General features: G+C 38.9%; 1 protein-coding gene across 2 annotated transcripts; it reads left to right on the forward strand.

Moving 5' to 3' along the window:
- Nucleotides 1-283: 283 nt before the first annotated feature.
- LOC110719433 (ubiquitin carboxyl-terminal hydrolase MINDY-1-like) lies at nucleotides 284-9,653 on the forward strand. Of its 2 annotated transcripts, XM_021898379.1 has the most exons (12): nucleotides 288-649; nucleotides 1,623-1,741; nucleotides 1,825-1,931; nucleotides 2,044-2,131; nucleotides 3,929-4,928; nucleotides 5,058-5,112; nucleotides 5,207-5,288; nucleotides 5,389-5,469; nucleotides 6,991-7,095; nucleotides 7,600-7,649; nucleotides 7,836-7,956; nucleotides 9,356-9,653. In XM_021898379.1, exons 1-12 carry the CDS (start codon nucleotides 469-471, stop codon nucleotides 9,446-9,448), a joined length of 2,082 nt encoding a protein of 693 aa, XP_021754071.1. In that variant the 5' UTR covers nucleotides 288-468; the 3' UTR covers nucleotides 9,449-9,653. The 2 variants fall into 2 exon arrangements, 1 of the variants encoding a protein (XP_021754071.1); XR_002511096.1 differs by lacking the exon at nucleotides 7,600-7,649 and having other exon boundaries at nucleotides 284-649.
- Nucleotides 9,654-21,085: the final 11,432 nt, after the last annotated feature.

Here is a 21,085-nt window from a genome sequence, read left to right on the forward strand (position 1 = left end):
AATGACATAAAATAAGTTTACTATATATAGACTACAAAGTTTGTGACTTATTTCTTTGGTTAAGTATGATTTTTAAACAGTCTATTAAACTTTTATAAAATTGTCTAATTAAATAATTTTTAATCAAGCTCTAACTTAAAATGAATTCGATATTTACACCATTATAAAATTATAGCGTAATTTTATTCATTTTTGTGCCCTCTCCATTTCATAATCGGTCAAATACTCGAAGAGAGGTACCAAAACTGGTTGTTACCCGGGACTCTCTCACACAAACCCGCAAGTACTACAAACACTATAAACTCGTTTTATTTTAGAGCTAAACTTTAACCACGGAAAAACACTTTAAACTTGAACATTTCATTTCAATTCAATCTCATTTTCAAAATCCACTACTAACAAAAACATTACAACCATCTTTCTCTCTTTTTTCTCTCTCCTCCTAAACTAACACCAGAGAGGTCGACTATGGCTTCTTCTTCGGAAGAACAGCAACAACAACAACCACAATCTCAAGAACAACAACAATCTTCAGATGAAACTGCTTCTGAAAGTGTTCTTCACAAAACGAAGACAATCAATTTCTTCGGTCGTTCTACTCCTATTATTCTTCAAAACGACAATGGACCTTGTCCTCTCATCGCTATCTGTTATTTCTCTTTCTCTCTCCTCTATTTCTAGGGTTTCGTGTTTTTCTTGATTGTGTTTTTGTTTGTTTGTTGATTGGATTGGATTTGTTGAATCGATTTTGTTGAAGACTTGTGTGATTTTCCGCCGGAAACCTAAAGTTGTTTTCTGATCTGAAATGCTTGTTTTGGAAGTTGTTTGTTGTTTTGAATTGTTGATTTCTGTGTTTGTGATTAGGTTTTGTTGTTGTTTTGCTTTGAATTAAGGAATTTTCGCGGTTGATTGAGTTTGTAATAAGGACGTTTTCCTTGATTTTGCGTGGTGAATGTATGAATTGCTTGTTTTCTGATGTCAATTGTGTCGTAAGTTTGAATTGGCGGAGTTTAGGCTATTGAGTGAGAATCTCCGATGTTTGTTAGAAAACTGACAAAGTAATTTGATTGAAGAATTTGTAAAATTAGGATTCGCTTACGTCTGTGGCGCTTTTTAGTCGAGCATTGGAGTATTGATGTGGACAGTTTTTCTAATGTGGAAAATACTGATGATTATGTCAATGTTTAAATTGGCGGAGTTTAGGCTATTGAGTGAGGATCTTGATGTTTGTTAGAAAACTGGCAAAGTAATTTGATTGAAGAATTTGTAAAATTAGGATTCGCTTACGTTTGTGGCGCTTTTTAGTTGAGCATTGGAGTATTGATTTGGACAGAGTTTTTCTAATGTAGAAAATACTGATGATTATGTCAATGTTTAAATTGGTTTTGACTTTCATATTAGAATAGGAAAAAATTTAGTTGTCTCTTGAATGTGAATAATCTTAATTAATGTATTCTATTGAAATAATATGGACATAGTTACTTACTGAAATTTATGGAAAATAACGGGGATATATAACTGCCACTGTAATCTTTAAGGAGGAGATGTTGGTATATGGCATTTTTACGTTGAAGTATGAAGAAGCCCTGATTTTACTGATAAGGTGTTTCGGGCTTATGTAGGTAATGTACTTCTGTTGAGGAATGAATTGAATTTGAGTGCTGATGTAAGTGAAGTTTCACAGGAGAAGCTACTTTCATTAGTTGCTGAGAGATTGCTGGATTCAGACAGCAATAACAATGTAAATATCTTGCCTGTATGATGTCAAAATCACTTTTGCATTTCGTGTTTGTTGGTAGTTATAACTAATTCAATGGGTTGCAGAATAAAGATGCAGGTTATGTTGAAAACCAACAACAAAATATTTCTGATGCGATAAACTTGCTGCCATGGCTTACAACTGGCATTGATGTAAATGTCAAATTCGATAGGTCTGATTTTCATTCTTTTTTCAAGTTTATCATGGTAATGCTTATCCTTGGGTTTTCTTATGCCTAGGTCCTCTCTAATTTTTCATTAACTTAACTAGCCTGCATTTCACAGGATTGATGCTTTTGAGTTTACTCCAGAGTGTGCAATATTTGATCTTCTGGGTATCCCATTATATCATGGTTGGTTAGTTGATCCTCAGGTATGCTTCTTTTATTGTGGATATTTTACATACCCTTTTCTTATATGTATAGTTGGTATTGTAATTATGTCTTTAAGAATACTTGTTGGTCCATTAGTGATAGCCATGTATACTATTTCTGAGTTGTCCGGATAGAGTTGTCAATTTTAGAAAATAGAGTTAGTCTAATAAAAGCTAAGGAGTTATATAGAGTTGTTCATATATACTCCTTAGATTTTATGCATGGCTGATTTTTAAGGGCATAGTGTTAGTCTAATACTGGCAATGACTTATATGTTGTTTTGCTTTCGTTGTGGTGCTTCTATGAATATGACTTGTGATGAATGTGTTAATCTAAGGAGTTATTTGTTCAAACCACAGAAAGAGAATAATCTTAGGGTAATCAAGATACAAGGTCATGTAAGCTATTAAATAAAGAGTTTAGATTCTAATTTCTCTTTTAGCCTTCTTCACCCCTCACCTCTTACTCATTAGGCTTGTTCCTTGCCACTTACCGCCTTCTCATTAAACTTGTTCCTTGCCACTTACCACCTTCTCATGAGGCTGCTATTGTTTCTATTCCCCAATTGCCTTGATCAGCCTCTACCCCTCAGATGTTCTATGCTACAACTCTACCTCATGCTGTTGGCTCACCTAAAGGCCATTTGCCACTTCATCCACAATGATTGCTTGTGAACAGGCTATAGGGGCTGGCCAATTGGCCATGGATGTTTAATCAATGTCCATTCTTGGGTAATGACCATTGAGGTTGAGACTTGCTGCCAATTTCACTACTTGCCACCCCACTTTCTTATCCCACTATTAGTGCTCAGATTGGTTTACATGGAAGCCTTGATAGTACCAACCATATGGGTTGGTTGGGCCGGTTTGTGTCAGATTTTACTCCCTGCCACCCCCTCTTTCTTTTGTAACCAAGAATTTTTCAGTTAGTTTAGGTTCTGGTAGAATTGGGTTTCAACTCACAAATATTTGGTTTAAAGCCTGTTTTCTAGCTGATGGTCATGTATTTAAGCTCATTAGAAACTGCTGTCAACAAATTTTTTCTACGAGCATGGAGATGCCTGTATTGTGTAAGTGGATATAGTGTTCTCACAAACAACATAGGGGTGTTTGAGAATTAACTAGAAATGGTTATGTTTGGTCTCAAATTACAATCAGAGTGCTGATCAGTTAGAAGGACAATTTTTGGACTCTCTGTTGGCCAAATTTCTTTGGCCACCTCTATTGGTGCTTTAACATGGGTATAATTTTAGTTTCGAACTTCGGTGCTTATGTTTTTTTTATTTTTTCAACAAAATCCTAAGTGATGGGACCCCTAACCCCATCTAGAAGGGGGAAAAATTGGAGCAAGGGAATGGAAATTTTATGAAACATAGACTGCACTTAATTCGCTTTCCCTTATCTACTAGTGCATGCAAAAATGGCCTCTAGGCCACATATATTATTGTAACTTGTATGTAGGTTATGTCCTTTTGGGCAGATAAGGCAATGCTGCCACTTCTTGACCAGCCTATCTTTTAATTGCATGGATCTTTATTTTATTATATTTTTATTGAGAAACTCTCAAGTGATACCTTTGTTTTTTTTTGGTCTAGCACTATAAATTGTGCTTTAATGTTAGTCTTTTTAAGACTATTGTTTATATTGCTTAAGGGAATGTGTAGTATATACATTTGATGATCCGATAGTTGCTATATGATGCTTTATGAGATTTGAGATTCAAATATGATTTTTTTTTTTGCTGTTACTTCTTCCTTGTTCCCTTTGGCATAATGTCTGTGTATCTATGGGTGTTAGGATCATGAGACTGCTGAAGCAATTGAATCAAAATCTTATAACACTCTTATGGGGGATCTTGTTGCCTTGGAAACATGGAAAATGGAGAATGTGGGCAAGGATAAATCTGATGAAGACTGCATTGATTTTGCGGCTGCAACTACTGCAGCCTTGGGTGTTCCTTCACCTAGCCTTTCAAGGGCTAAATCTTTTGACGAGTCTCCACGCTCTGCTTCTGATCAACAAATATTTGGGAAAGGAGATGCTGAGGAAGAGGCACAGCTGTTAGAAGTGTTGAAATTATCGAAGGCTGATCTACCTTCTAATATAGAAGCAGTCCCTGCAGGAGATGTAATAATATCTTTTGATGAGAATGTGCATATGTCCAAGTCACCTATGAATTCTGCTCATGTATCTGAAGGACATAGCACCAGTGGACTATTAGATGTAGAGCCTTCTGTATCAGGCAGTGATGATGTGCATGGTCATTTTGACAGAAAATTACTTTCATCTGAAGAGCAGGCTCTTTTACTTTCCTTCACTAATGATAGTGAAAAAGATCATGACCAATTATTTCCTGCTCCACTTGGAGAAGTTTCCTTGTCAAATGATTTGGCAGAATGCAAGATTGACACAGCGATTCTCAGTGACCCTGCTCCAGCAAAAGATACAGTAAATGATCAAAAAGCTGAAAGCTTGTCTACTCCTGTAATTGATGTCAGTGAGGGGTTGCATAAACTATCTTTAGAACAAACTTCTAGTCAGATTGCAGGTCATGCTGGTTATGAGCCATCTAGTGGCTCAATGCCCAGCATTGAAGCAGTTGAATCCTTTACGCCGAGTCTTGATGGAAGTGAACCTATATATGAAGGGGAGGAGTGTATACTGGATCCAGGAAAAACACTCTGTGAAGATCACGAACCTGTCTATGAAGGTGAGGTGGTTTTGGCTGAACAGGCTGACAATGGAGTTAAAGATGCCTCTGATGTGAGTCCCAAGCATGGAATATCACTTAGACAGGGTACATGTAATTTGAATTTAGTGATTTTCTGATTTATAATTTTAATTTTGAATTTCCATGCTGATACTATACATAAGGCTATTTTTTTTCCACTTGTAAAGTTGTAATTATATTTTCTCTCCATTTCAGGGGAACTTATTGACAACTTCTTGAAAGGCAATGCCAGCCAGTTGACTTTTTATGGGTATAATGCATGTTTTAATTGTTGATTTGCTCCTGTTCTTTTAGAGTAAAGTTACTTTTTTCCTTATGCCAGCTTGTTTTGTTTTTTTGTACAGCTTATTTTGCTTGCAAGCAGGTCTCGATGACCATAAGCTTTGTGTTTTTTTCCGAAATAATCACTTCAGCACAATGTTTAAGGTTTGTGTATATATGTATTTCTTCACATAGTGTGAATTTTGCTTATTTGTCCTTGGCTTTTCATTGTCGGATAATTTCATTATTCTGTTGCTTGTTGCAGCTGGATGGTGAACTCTATCTTTTAGCCACAGATCAAGGATACATGAATCAGCCTGACTTAGTATGGGAAAAGTTGAATGAGGTAACAGATTGTTTCTATTCTGATGATTATCTATTTATCTGTAATTTTTTATTTTATTTTTCTTATTGCTTTCTCTGTTTCTATTGTTTCACTTAGACTCTTACTCTATTCATATACTCCTCCTTAGCCATCTTTTCTGATATAAATGTAAAGTTTGATATATATTCTCTCATAATGTTAACCTTTTATTTTAAGATATTATTGGTATAAGCTGTGCATTTTCAAATGTGAACCACATAATGATGCAATAATAATAATAAATAAAAGACTAAAGGAATTATTATTTAATCGTGGTCATCAATAAAATACATGTTCTTTTAGTCATTTAGGCCTTGGACAAATTGGGGATAAACCTGGTTTTCTGATTTGTCGGTGGTGGTATCCATTTTTTTTTATATTCAAGTCATTCGGTTTGGCTTTAACTCAAACTGGGCCTAGTTAGTTCAGCTCTTATTCGGGTCTACTGAAAATGTAATTCTTATGAAAAATCTATCATAATTAGTTGTATTACTGGGTTGTTTTGGTGTGGTTTGGGTCAATTTCAGTATGGGTCAAATATGGTTTAATTAGTTTTTGGTATCATTTTAGTTTAGTTTGGTTAAGTTAATCCGATTATGGAGGAAAATGATAGACTAATTTTTATTTTTTTATTTTTAAATTCATGAAGATGGGCACAATATGCAACACTATTTATTTGCCCCAATTTTTAGTTCTATTTCAGCAGTATTATCCCCCTTGGTATGATTAGTAGGGGAGAAGACCCTTGTGAGGCACAAGCTTTGCAATCATAGTATGCTGATTATAAAGTGCTTAAGGCTGTGAGTTGTGAGTTGGGGTTTGAGTGTGCCAGCCATATGTATGATATTGCTTATTGCTGTAATGCTGTTTCAGCCAAAGCACTACTCATTAGATGTGAAGGGTAATTAGTTGCTACTATTTAATTTACAGCTGTTTAGTAAGTAGCAGAGGAAAACTAAGATATATTAGGTATTTGATCTGCGAAAGAATCCCCTTCCTTTGCAGTCAACCAATGCTATCCCCTGGATTTCCAATCATATGAAAGATTTGAAAGATAAAAATGATAAATGCTGTTGGTATCATGTATACATGACAAACTATCTTGTTGCTATGATGAGCTGTTGGCCCTGCGTCTGCATGACAGAGTATCTTGTTGCAAAGATGATGTGTGATAGGAACTATGTTTGACACATCCTTTTTTCTTTTTCTTTTTTTTGTTATATATCTGGCTGAGATGCTCAAATAATTTTTAAATTATCATGTGTTTTAATATGTTTGCTTAATGTATTTACTTATCTTTGAGACTTTGATTACCAAGAGCCAAGAGGTGATAATTTTTTTTCAAATGCAGGCAAATCCTACTATGCAGTAGGAAATAATTGCTCATTTCTTTTCATTGTCAATATATACATGGCTTCTTTTGCTCGCTCTCTCCCTCCCATCCTCATTTCTCTTTTTTAACCTAATAGTGTAACTTATGTTCATGTCAACAAATCTCTGCAGATCAATGGAGATACACTATTCATGACTAGTAATTTCAAGGAATTTAGGCTGGAAAGCAGTTCAAATGGTACATGGGATCAGCAGAATGCTGTAGCTAATACTGCTGTATGCCCCTTTATCTTTGAATTATCTATCTCTATGTTTTCTTCTCTTGGTCGTGCTGTGCTCATGTGTACAACTGAACCATACATTCTTTCCTGAAGTGTATATGCTTATACCTGCTATTTGTGTTAGCCTTAACCAGCTTGCATTGTGGACATACTTGTAAAAAACCAATTAGATGAAACTAAATTTGAATGGTGCTGGAGATAAACGTCTTACTTCTGGCAATGTTGCTCTCCTATTTGATTTAATATGTAAATGATTTGAATTCTTTACTGTTCTTTTTTTTTTTTTTTTTTTCGTGGGGGGAGGGGGGGGGGGTAATGGAATGTAGGTAAAGTGCATGTGTGTGTGTGTGTATATTAATGCAATTCTCTTTCATTCGAGTCAACTAGCTTTGCTTGAATGCATTTATGTTTGATTTAATTCTCCCTGAAGAACTTGTCATTTTGTAATATCTGTTGCTAATTCTTTTTTTTTTTTTTTTTTTTTTTTTTTTTTCCTCAGGACTATCTGGCTAGCATTGATAATTCAAAAACGAATGACTCAAATATGAAGTAATTATTCCAATTAAATAATAACCTTTTGTTTCTCCTAAAGCCTTTTGTGCTCTATGATTTGATAAGTCATTCTGTTCTTGCTGTACTGTTCGTTTTGCTCGGTATAGTTTGGTTGCTTTAGTCAAACATTTTCCTTCTTTTTCATTTGGGGGGTTTATAATATTTTTCTGTGCATCTTGACAGTTCCGATCTACAATTGGCAATCGCTTTGCAACAGCAGGAGTTTGAGCAGCAGCAGCAGCAGCGGAATCCTCCACAACAAGCTTCTAGTGCTGGCGGTTCTAGGCTCATAACAGGTCCCCAGGTGAGAGGGATATTTAATAACAATGAAAAATAAGAAGCTGATTGCTCTGTTTAATCTTTGATATTAGTGCTCAAAGGAGCGGTTAACTGTGTTCCTGGCTCTGCAATGTAAATGTAGCTGCACACTGCATTATTAGATGTTAGTACCTTCTTTCTAGCCTTATGATGTCAAACTTTTAGTTTAGCAGCCAATGAGAACCTAAGGGTTCCTCTAGAATCTTTATAATAAGAGAAATTCTAGTACAAGTCAGTCGTTATACAACATCTTCATCAGAGCTTTGATTCACAATGATGGGGTTGGCTAGTTAAAGATGTGTAAATTTCGGCTTAACTCTTGAAGGAAATGTTAAGATAGAGAAGAGAATAAATAATATTCTGTTAATCAAGAAAGACATTATTGTTTTTTATAGTTCATACTTTTGGTTCATTTGCTAACATATCTTAAATTAATCCCAACTTTAATATATGTATGGTTCCAACTCAATTGGCCATGGAATATGTGGCAAGTTCTTTTCCACATGGCTTCATAATGTTATTAATCTTTAAATAACTTAATATTTAGTGTTTTGTATGTTGCATCGTCTGTAACATGCAAATTCTACTTTTTAGGATGTATGCAGGGTTTTGTACTAAATAAGGGCATGATCCGTTGTCAATTTGGTTGGAACCATTTTAACAAAATATATTTGAAGCTGGGATTATTTCAATTATGCTAAAGTAGGGAATTGACAATTTACACTATTTCATATATAATATTTTGACCCGCTTTTGTTATTTGTAGTTATGATAAAACCTAGTTATGTGGGATCTTGTTAATATTGTCTCAATGCTTACTTTTATAATATCAAACTTTTTATAATTTTTACTTATTAATAATTAGAGATATAAATTATTGAACTTTTGCTTTGGCAAACATGATGAATAAAAACATGTTAACTAAAGTGGAATAGAGGAAGTATATCATTGAGATTCATAGTAGGATTTATTTTGTTTTGAAATTTTGGATTTCTCTTGAGTAGAGAAAAATATTGAATGTAAATTGTCTTGACTTATATTTGTTTAAAATGAGAAAAGAAAAAACCCTTTTATGTGTTGTTCGAAGTTCTTTGATTTTGTAACTGATGACATAGAAATTGGAGCTTCCAATCTGTGAAATGGAATCATATTTAATGTTGGTATTATGTCCATTCAGGTTTACTAAACATATTAAAGATTATGTGTATCATGCTTAAGATGAATTTCCTTGTTATTGATAATTTAAAAATTTATAACCATTTGATTGTAAATTTTTAACGTTTATATCGTCTTGTTTTTTTTTTTCTTTTTTTTTTATGTAATTTTTGTTATGTTTAAGTAGTTTGTTTTAGTGTATGACCAAGTGAATTATGATGGTGTTCTAGGTTCCCCGAAGTAGTGCAAAAGCAACATCGTCATCATCGACCCCGAGACAAGATCAAAAATCAAAAGATAAATCCAATTGTAAAATTATGTGACATTTTTTGGTGGGGAGTTTGTCAAATTGTAAGTGTAAATTTTGTGTCTCTAACTTGTTTTATAGCAGTACATCTGATGTATCCATTCAAAATCCCCTCCTGATTGGTTTTGCATCTTGATTTTATGCTTTTGGGCTGTAAATAATGATGGTATAATATTGCCATAGGCCTTGCAATGCGAATTCCTCCTTTTTGTTTTCCTCTCTCTCTTGCAGGTTCCATTGTTCCAGTTTCAAGTTATGCTATAAATTAATGGATTTCGTTATTTAGGGTCAATTTTTTTTTAGTGTATTTTATATTCATGTATATGTTGTATTGCAATGATTATACTACCTCTGTTACATATTAGTTGCAACTTTGGAATATTTTATGTCTCACAAATAATACCCTAAAGTTGCAACTAATCTGTAACGGAGGTAGTAAGAGTAAGTAGTTGAATTATTTAGGAAATTTTTTCTTTATCACTATTTTTTTCCCCTTTTTCTGCAACCCCTGTTTGTAAAACTTCAATACCATCATTCAAGTTTCTATTGAGATTTTGTGTATCCATCTTTTTTTGACAGTCTGTGTGGCCTATTACTACTACATTTGTATATTGGATGTTATCTTCTTGTTGCAGATGATTTGGAAGGAAAAGCCTTATCCTTCAAATTTATCCACGTGAAATAGACTATGTAGTCACTTGGCGACTATGCTTTGAGTCTTATCTTGTCGCTTCACTAGGTATATGTAGGTCATGTTATCCGATTCACCGGAATGGTGCAGGTTTGGCTAATTAACCCAAAATGAAAGCGCTGTTCAAGTTTCGGCTTACAGAGGAGGTATTGGGTCATTATTGTAGCTACTTTGGTTTATGTTTTCTTTGAATGAATTTGCAGCAGTAGGTATGAGTTTGTTGTTATAGCTGCATCTGCTGTGAGTGATGAGTCCCATGACTTTTGTTTTGTCTGCTTCTCTTGACACTTGATTATTTTTAACACTTGTTATCATCTCAAAATTTTAATTTAATTTCCAGGTGGCCCACGATTTTTTATTGGTCACAAGACTCCCAACAGTTCTAAAGTTCAGTCTTCTAACGTTATCAAACAACATATGATACTCACCATCTAAGTGATGTGGATTGCTTTCCTCAAAAAAAAAAAAAAAAAAAAAAAGTGATGTGGATAGCCACTAAATTTCCTCAAATTTCAAAACCAGAAACAATGTGATATCCAAAAAAAAATTAAACGATATGCATTTTTTTTTTAGAAAACACATGCAACTTCTTGTAATAGTATAAATAGGGATAGCTCAAGTGGTTAGAGCTTCCCTCCCGATTTCAGGAGATCCTAGAATTGATTCTCACCCCGTTCTTTGTGGCTTTCTAAACACAAAAAAATAAAACATGGTTGCATTACATTTTTTTTTTTTCCATATATGAATAGTTGTATAATTGTATTACAACCTAGGTCTTGTTTGATTGGATGTAGAAAGTAGAAATTTCCATGAAATCTCAATTCTTATGATATTGTACTTCCTAGGAATTCCCAAAAATTGTTTGATTGGATGTAGAAATTTCTACTTCCCATAGGAAGTTCCACTTACCTAGGGGGGACTAGATAAGTTAATTCCTCCATTTTGTGGGAAGTAGAACTTCCTAGGAAGTCCCAATTTCTACATTATTGTCAACCAAACAAGTATGCATATATTCATTTCCTAGAACTTCTTATGAATTTGTTTCTCAATCAAACAAGGCCCTAATGTAATAGAGAGTGTGTTAAGGTGCAATTTGGTAGTGAGCTATTCTTTGTATAATCTTATTTTTAATAGAAATTGAGTAACAAGTATCTATTAATTTATTACTCGTACGTCGTGCTCCTATAATTAGTGTATATTGGGTTTGGAGAGAAATGTAGGGAATTTTAATTAAAACTAGTGTAATTGTGAAATTTTGATTTCTTTTAACAATTTTCATGGAGTCCACTCTAAAAAATGTGTCAAAATACATCTTGAAAAAAAAAAGAGTATATAAATAGTGTAAAGGTAACAAAAAAAATTATTTAAGAAATAGAGGAAGTTTTTCATTAAGTACTCGTAATTGGTTTGCATATGGAGCATTTAAATTATGCTTTCTTTTGTTCTACATATCTTGTTGAAGTAGAAAGTTGAAATGATGAAAAAGAGATAAGAATGTGGCTATGAAGATTCCAGCAGCAATATGTTAGGAGTTAAAATACACCGTTAAAATGATCTTAATTAAAAGCATATGGACGATAATAAGTCTTAATCGCTTAATAACTCAGCTATATATAGATTGAATCACTTTGCCACTTCAAATTAAGTCGGGATACATTGAATTGGATTAGTTTTTAACATTTCTTTTAAATGTAGTATATATGTTAGTGATGAATGATGATTGTTTGGGTTCAATTCAGTTATCCCTAATTAGGCCGGTCCAAATGATTAAATTACAAAAGCCTAATGCAATGTTCAATTCTCCGGAAGCATGCTAAAGTCAATCAGGCCCAGTTTGCATGGCAAGCCCATCTGACTTCAAGGGCCCAAGCCTCTTCATTGAGCAAAGGTATATAAGACATCAATTGTATTAATTTACGGTCATTCACAATCAGTCTTAAGCAATTAATTCTCTTACATAGCATTTACTCTCAATACACTGAACTGACTTTAGCATCGAAGGGGCCTTCCTCGGCAACCACCCCCGAGGCTAGTTTACGTGTGTTTGCTGTGCAGGATATCCTCGGCCCAATCGTCACTTGGACTGAGATCAGTCTTCTCCCTTGAGAAGGGCCTGCTATAGGTCCTATTGTTTTTATTCGAAACAATTTGGCGCCGTCTGTGGGGACGATACAAAAAATCAATCACTCTTAGTAAAAGCATGACTAAGAGTGGCAAGAGCACCAAGAGTGCTAAGAAGAATGGTCCCACCTCTTCAAAGAGGGACAGAGATCCGATTACGGTGAGGGAACATCGACCGATCTCACCATCACCAGAACCAGCTTCTTCTACTTCAAAAGCTCCCCGTTCTCTGGAAAGGGAAGCTTCAGGGGACTCTCCATCCAACCATATATACTCGCCAGCCGACAAGTTCGTCTTGGCCGAGTAGGTCCAATGCGAAGGGTCCTCCACCGCAGAGTCTACACTCTCGGTCCAAGCCTAAAGAAACCCTCCATCGGGGCCCTCTACGGAGGAAGTGACAAGGGCTGTAGCGGTCTGTATGGAGTTCCTCAAAGCCCAAGGAGGACAACTCCCATTAACGCCCCACAAGTCTTCACCTCTTCTGCCGAGACACATGAGAAGGAGAATCGTTCAAGAGGAGGATGGACAAGTTCCATCCTATAAGGAGCTTGGGGATAAGTGGCAAGAGGACACTTGGAGGACCGAGCGGGAAAGGAAAAAGAACCCTCATTTCTTTCACCGTTCCGAGACCCGGGACTCCATGAGCTTCCGAAGTAGCAATACCACCTTTGCGTGGAAAGAGCCTGCTCGCCAAAGTGTCCATGAACGCTTAGGCTTGAGGGAGGTAGACGTGCGTAGCCGTCTCACCTTCCCAGAAGGAACCAGGCCGTACCCCGAATTGTCTCGGCCAGGGACGAAAACCACTTCCACCTCTCTAAGAGGGAGAAGCGAGGTCTCTTCGGCCAAATAGAAAGGGAAGGCCGTAATGGTCCCTACAAGTTCGCCCTTCCAAAGTTGGATATTGGAAGAGCATGTGCCGACGGTGAAAATACCGTCGCACATAACTTATGACGGTACTTCGAACCCGAAGGATCACATTGCCTCTTACGAGGGGCGCATGTATCTTAACCCCAGGTCCGAGGCTACCTGGTGTAAGTATTTTCCAACTACTCTCAAAGGTGTTGCAAATCGTGGATCACCAAGGGAGTGAAAGAAGGCTCTATAATCGGTTGGAAAGACCTTTCCAACAAATTCAAGAGCAAGTTTTCTACGGCAAATCGCCGAGAGAAGACAACTGCAGAGTTGATGAGCCTGCAGCAAGTGGAGGATGAAAGCCTCCAAGACTATCTGACTCGCTTCAGCAACGAGTTATCCAGAATTACAAGTCTGGATCAGGGCCTTGCCGTATTTTCACTACGGAATGGCTTGCAAGCTGGAAAGTTCCTTGACAAGATCTGGTTCGAAAGGGCTATCTGAAAAAATACCTTGCGGATCGCCGCGAGGAGAAAAAGCCGAGAATGATTCTCGGCAAGATCTGGACTTTCTCTGGAAAAAAGACAAGCAACAGGATAAGGACAACCTTGACATTCTTGCCATTTTCGGAGGAACTTCTCAGAGTGCAATGAAACGCCACTTGAGGGGTCTAACCAATCAAGTAAATCATGCTGAGTTTCGAGCACCTCAGTCTCCGGTGCCGAACATTCTATTCACAGCCGAAGACTGCGAGGGGGTGGTGTACCCCTATGATGACCCATTAGTGATCGTAATGGGCATTGCAAATCGCAACGTCTGGTGATCCCTCATTGACGGCGGTAGCGGGGCAAATATCCTCTTTTGGGGAGCATTCGACCAGCTGAGATTGTAGGCCAAGCACCTAACTCTGGTACCCTACCCGGTATCCGGATTCAACGACTCTCCATCATATCCTGATGGGAAGATCCTTCTTCCTATCACCATCGGCAAAGGCCGAGCAGCACGAAGCATCATGGCCGAATTCTTGGTCATGGATGTCCCATCTGTGTATAATGTGATCATGGGGAGACCCCTCATTCACGACATTCAAGGAGTTGAACCAATCTGTATATGTGGAAGTGCGCCGAGAAAGAAGTGTGGACCAAGAACCTGAGGTTTGCCGTGTCGCACACGAGTCGAGCTGGATGGACCCCATCCTAGCTTACAAAGTTCGGGGATAACTTTTTGAGGACAGAAACTTAGCCTTTAAGATAAAAAGAATCAGCTCAAGATTCATAGTCTTCAGAGGAGAGCTTCTGAAAAAGTCCTTTTCAGCCCCGCTACTGAAATGCGTGGGTCTAACAGATGCTGACTACATTCTTCGAGAAATCCACCTCGACATCAGCAGAAGCCACATAGGGGGAAGAGCCTTAGCCCATAAAGCGCTAAGGGCTAGATAATTTTGGCGACCCATGATCATAGATGCAAAGGAGCTGGTCAGAAAATGCGAGAAATGTCAAAAGTTCGCACCAGTCATCCATTGGCCATTGCGAGATCTTCAGCCAATCCTAAATCCCCTCCCATTTGCTCAATGGGGATTGGATATTTTGGGACCATCCCCTGATGCTCCATATAAAAAAAGATGGCTAATAGTCGGAATAGACTATTTCACCAAATGGATCGAGGCCGAAGCAGCTTCAAACATTACAGAGCAAACAGTCAGGAAATTCATTTGGCAGAACATCATAACTCACTTCGGGATTCCGAGAGTATTTATCTTTGATCATGGAAGGCAATTTGATAATCTGCCGCTGAAGCGGCACACAGATCAGTTCGGCATTAAACTGGCATATTCTGCGGTGTGTAATCCGCAAAGTAACGGTCAAGCCGAAGCTGCAAATAAACAAATCCTTAACGCTCTCAAGAAGAGAGTTGAAGATCAAAATTCCAAGTGGATAGGGGAACTTCTAGGAACCCTCTGGTCACTTCGGACAACCGAAAAAGAAGCAACGGGATATTCACCTTTCGAGCTTGTGTATGGATCTGAAGCTGTCCTTCCAGTGGAAATGGGCTCAGAAAGTCTACGAGTGAATCTCTTCTCAACCGAAGAAAATGAACAACTCTTGAAAGAGTCCCTTGACTTCTTAGACAAGATCAGAGATTCAGATCGAGATAAAATGGATGCATACAAGCAGAGAATCAGCAAATTGTACAACCGGGATGAGTTCGTGCAAGACTTCTCAAAATTGGGGATCTTGTTCTTCGGAATGTTATTGCTGTGCAAAAAGGCCGCATTCATGGGAAACTCTCAGCCACTTAGGAGGGACCCTATGATATATAATGAGGTTCAACCAGGCACGTACCGACTTCGGCAGTTAGATGGTACTGAGCTGAAAAATCACTAGAATGCCGATGTACTTAAAAGATATCATGTGTAAAGCCCTTTGGGGGAAGAACAATCTATGTAGGTACACTTTTTACACTAATGAAAGGCCTTTGAGCCACCATTTGTTCAAATTCAGCAAGTTTCTATTTTTTCCATTTTCCATGGTTTTTACAAATTCAAGGTTTTTGTATGGTGTTGTCCGAAGTATTTCCTAATGAGGCATTGTACTTCGGCAAGCCGCAAAGCCTGCTGAGACGAGGATACATGATTAAATCCCGAAGTATTTCCTAATGAGGCCTTATACTCCGGACGAATCAGTTTCTTTGGTAAAAGAGGCCATAGGCGCATCGGAAACATTGCCTAAAAAATAAGAACTGATAAAGCCCCAAAGTATTTCCTAATGAGGCCCTCTACTTCGGATGAATCAGTTCCAGGTGAAGGTTGCATTTCCGAAGTATTGCTTAAGTGAAGCATTGTACTTCGGATAGATCATTGCCTAGGAATTGTGCTTCGGATAGTTGTTCCCTTGGATGAATTAAAAGGGTCACAAGAGTATTGCTCTCAGAGTCTACGGCTCTTGAGCAAGAAATCAGACCTTTTGAAAACAAAATAGAAGAGAAAAGAAAGATGAGCAGAAACTTCAAAATCTGGATTATTGCAAAAACTTCACCAAGGCAAAGTTCTCGGCTGTGCCCAAGGAGTCAAAGAAATTACCTTAGAAACCTGAAGACTTCATCTTCAGATTTCTAAGGGGGGAAAGAGGCACTCATTTAGCAAGTTCCTAGCCAAGGCTTAGTACTTGGAAAAATTTTCACAAGTTGAAAAATCTGAGATAAAAGAGCAAGGTAAAAGGAATACAAGCAAAAGCAGTTCACTCTCAACAAATAAAGAAGTTCTCAGCCAAGAATGTCTCCATGCCGAGGTTCTACACTTAGACAAATTTTGAAGAAATTCAGAAAAACAACTAAGTACATAAATTAGAAAAATAGGCACTGGAAAAAAGCAAAGCTGAGAAGAACATCAAATATATTAAAAATGAGGATTTCAAATGTCAAATACAAAGATATCCTAAATCTCCAGCCGCCCACAAGCAGAAAACACAGCTGTCGAAAGATGTACATAAACAAAAATAAGTTTGTACAAAGCAAGGCTAGCTGAAGCACAAGATAAGGCAAAAAGCAGTTGCGGCATTAAATCAATCAAGAGCATGTAGACCCGCAAGATTCTGCAGACGACTACATGAGTCCCTATGCTTCGGCATTGGCTGGATCAGAGTTGGGAGCCTTTGGAATCTCAGTAGCAGAAGAAGAAGCAGCATCATTCTCTTTTGTCGCAGCCTCTTCCTCTTCCTCCTCATCTTCTCCAGCTTCATCTGCAGTGAGGCGAGCAAGGTAGGCATCTTTAGCTGGGTGAGCTGCAAGCAAGTTGGCATGGTAGGGAACTGCTGCCCATTCTTCGACCAAGTCCCAGTTGATGTTTGGATTAGCATGGAAGGCCAGACGCCGAGCAACATTGAATCCGTTATCAAAACCTTCCTTATATTGCTCTTAGGTATAGATCTGGACCTTCAGCAAGTTCTGCGTAGTCTCGAGATCTGCCTTAGCTTTAGAAGCTTCATTAGTCTGGACCTTTAGCTGGATCTTCACCCCTTGCAGTTCAGTCCTCATGGCAGACATATCAGAATCCTTGGCATCCAACTGGTTGATAAGTCGCTGAATCTCAACCTCATGATCAACTTGCTCCGTTTTAAGCTCTCGGCGAGCATTTGCCGGGTCTTTGCCTCCTGGATCAAGCACCATACTCCTAGATCAAGGCCTGGCCCTCGGAATCTAGGGAAAATGGTTTGCTCAATCCCTCGGCAGAAGTCTTGGAGTGCAGTTTCCATCTCTTTCATCTGAGACTGGCTAGCAGAAGACTCTTCTTCTGCCTTTTTGCTTTTCAGTTCTGCCAGCCGAGCTAGGCAATCAGCCTCCTCAGCTTTATTTTCAGCTCTTCGTTCAAACCAACTGTGATGACGTGGTTGTGAACGGCCTGCGAAGTTCAGAAAAGACAAGTCAACTGAGGAAAAAGACTTAGCAAAAATTTGAGAAAAACAACAAAATTAGAAGAATGCAAGCTTAACAAAAAAAAAAACGGGGAAGCAAAGACACTTAAAACTGAAAAGATTTAAGTAAAGGCTACCCGCATTAGCAGCTTGTAAGTTTCGACTACGGGGTCTGGCACCCTCACAAATGGTTCGGACGCTCCAGCAGCTGCCCGATAAGACCAGACCTTAGCCTTCTCCAGGTCTGAAAGGCCAGACAGATCACCAAAAAACTCAGTAGCTGAGTTTTGGTGAGACAGCATGTTGTTCCTCACAGCTTTCGGAACTGGCCCCAATAGGGTGGACTCAAACCCCATAATCGCAGACAGAAAGAGTTCCGAGCAGATGATGGAATATCAGAAGTTTTGGGATCATCAACTCTTTCATCAACCTCCTTAAAATCATCGGGTTTCCCCGGCAAAATTTGTACATCGTCATCCTTGACGGGCTGCACGATGAAGGCATCAACCTCTTTCTGAACCTCGGCAGCAAAGTGCTCAGCAACGTGCCGAGGAGACTGTGATAGGACAGTAAGAGTCCTCTGCTGTACTTCTTCCACCTGATCCTCGGGAGGAGGAGGAGTCTTTTCCTTGGCCGCCTCGGCCTGGCTCTCAGCGAGCCGAGGTCTCTTGGCAGCAGGCTCAGAAACCGGGAATTCTCCTGGGTTTACAACAACTCTTCTCAACCTCCTCCTCCTCGGGGCTGCCATGTCTTCTTCTGAAGATTCGTCCGAAGAAGATGACTTAAATTTTTCAGGATCCTTCTTGTTTTCTTCTTCTTCGTCAGACTGCAGTAGAAGAAACAAGGGGGGAAAGGGGTGATATCAATATCATCAGTATCATTAAAAAAAAATACATAAAGCCGAATCTTATTACTTGGACAATTTTCGCAAGATGAAAGGTATGGGAAGAAGGAGTGAGGCAGCTGAAGTTTGATACTAAGTAAAAAGAACAAAAGCTAGGAGTAAATGAAAGCTGAGGAAGCATTAAAAGCTTATTGAAGACTTCAACAACAATTTATCTTCAGCGCTTAGGACGTAGGGCTCAGCAACAGGTGTTGCTTGCTCAGTGTTCTGCCCGGAGCCAACAGTAAGGACTCTAGCATCAACAGCGGCAGCAGTAACAACTGCTTATTCCTCGGGGCCTAAGAGAAAAAGGGGTCCCTCTTCAAATACCAAGGCTTCTGCTTGGACTACTCAGCTGGCTTAACTATTTTAAGCTGTGATGGATGCAATGATGGGGCCGTGGCCGAAGGAAAAATAATAACAGGAGCGTTCCTCGTCACTTGCCGAGAAGCGCTAATTCCAAGCCTCCTATACTCCAAGCCACAGTTTCCCTCGTGCAGCACTGAAAAACCGAAAGAAAAAGGTTATTCTGCATGAAAAGGAAAATAAGCAAGGAGAAAAATAAGTAAAAAAGACAAGTAAAGGCTTTCGGCCCTAGCCGAGCTTCTTACCATCTTGATATTTTCGGTTGAGGCTGACAACAGCTAATATCTTCTCCTTGAAGATATAATTGTAGTAAGGGAGCCAGGTCTCTGGCACATAAACCTATCGGCCAGTCCCCCATGGGTTCTTCTTCTTTCCGAAGAGAGTCATCAACTCCTTCTCTTCGGCTGTGAATTCATTAGGGCCGAGGATGCTCATCTTAGGATTAAGCCTTCTCAAATGCCTCGGCCCACCAAAATAGTTCGGGTGCCCTTCTTCGGCTGGGGCCCAAATCCATATCCACTGTCCCCTTCAGTCCTTGTCAGAGGTGTCATTTGGCCAGGTGATTAGGAAACGCCTTTGGGTTTCAATTCTCCACCAACCAGGCCGTGGCGTTCATCAGACTGCTGATTTGGCATCAGCTTATGTAATTTTCAAAACACGCTCAGACTCGGATCAAAGCCGTAAAAAAGACAGACCCACAAAAATGTCATAACTCTTCGGATACTGACTGGGGTCAGTTGACACAAAGAAATGTTATACCCATTCAATATTTGTACAACAAATGGGTGCAATGGAAATCTAAGGCTAGATTGAAGCTTCCTGGTATACACGCCGATGTAACCAGGCGGGGGTCTATGAATTATATCCTCGGCAACGGGCATTTGACACCAATACCCGTCTTCCTCCATAATGCCGTAGAATAATTCGATTTGCTCGGCAAAATGATGGAGGGCATCCCCTTTGACCCCCCAGTCATAGGGGGCAGCATTTACCAAACCATTGTTCTCGGACGGGGCATCCCATTCCTCATCCCAAGCAGGCAGGCGCCGAGGCCCATGCGCTGAGCCACTGGCGGAGGTGCTGGCCTCCTCCCAACCTCGATACAACACCGAATTTAGTGGTATCGTAGCAATGGGGGGTTCCCCGGAAGAATCTGTATCCTCTCGTCACGGAAGAGAGGTGTTATTGCTTAAGCCTGGCATTCACCCTAATGGCTCAGTGCGCCTAGTACTTTGCTGAGGGGCTTCCTCATCATCAACCCCCATAGGTCTTTTTCCCAAATCTCGGGCCAATTTTGCAAAAAAGCGAAAAATCGAGAAAAAAGAGAGAACTCGAAATTTGCCGATCTATTGATACGGGGCAACAAATTTCAGTGTAAATGCTCGGAATCGCAGAGAATAAGGAAGAATTGAAATTGGGTTTGCAAGGGTATTTGCGAATTGCGGTGAGTTTGTGTTTGCGAAATGAACCGGAAAATAGTGGTAAGGGCAGTTTATATAAGTGTGCTAGAATCAAGAATTCCAAGAGTATTTAATCGCCATAACCCCACTAAATTCCACTTAAACACAACCGTTAAACACGTCCTTAGATTAACTACCCACTAAACCTTCTACCTTCCTTAGTTATTCTCCCTAATGAAAGTTAAAGCATCATTAACTATCTAAATTCCAAATTCAAAATTCAATCATTTGTTTCCCTCTATCTGGAAAATCCAAACCCGACCCGTCTTTCATCCGAATCGGGTCGGGGGGGGGGGGGGAAGTTATTTGGGTCCTATTCAGTCATCCCTAATTGGGCCGGTCCAAATGATTAAATTACAAAAGCCTAATGCAAGGTTCAATTCTCCACTAGCATGCTAAAGTCAATCAAGCCCAATCAGCATGGCAAACCCATCTGACTTCAAGGGCCCAAGCCTCTTCATTGAGCAAAGGTATAAAAGCCATCAATTGTATTAATTTACGGTCATTCACAATCAGCCTCAAGCAATTAATTCTCTTGCATAGCATTTACTCTCAATACACTGAACTGACTTTAGCATCGGAGGGGCCTTCCTCGGCAACCACCCCCGAGGCTAGTTTACGTGTGTTTGCTGTGCAAGAAATCCTTGTCCCAATAGTCACTTGGACCGAGACCAGTCTTCTCCCTTGAAAAGAGCCTGCTATAGGTCCTATTGTTTTCATCCGAAACAATGATTATTGAGAAAACACACAAAAACAAGCAATCTATGAATTAACAAAGAAGCAGTACACTAGATTTTCTTCCCTCATTGCTCTGCCCTTAGAGTTCGAGCTCGGGTACTAAAACTAATCAAAGCATTAATGGAGGTTTGTC

The sequence above is a fragment of the Chenopodium quinoa genome, unplaced genomic scaffold (genome assembly GCF_001683475.1).
Source record: "Chenopodium quinoa cultivar QQ74 unplaced genomic scaffold, ASM168347v1, whole genome shotgun sequence".
NCBI lineage: Eukaryota > Viridiplantae > Streptophyta > Magnoliopsida > Caryophyllales > Amaranthaceae > Chenopodium > Chenopodium quinoa.

Excerpts from the sequence above, each read along its gene's own strand:
- LOC110719433 (XM_021898379.1), top strand. The coding sequence starts at position 469 with ATGGCTTCTTCTTCGGAAGAACAGCAACAACAACAACCACAATCTCAA. Across the intron at positions 1,932-2,043 it reads GTAAATGTCAAATTCGATAG|GATTGATGCTTTTGAGTTTA; the intron begins GTCTGATTTTCA and ends TGCATTTCACAG. Across the intron at positions 4,929-5,057 it reads TGGAATATCACTTAGACAGG|GGGAACTTATTGACAACTTC; the intron begins GTACATGTAATT and ends TCTCCATTTCAG.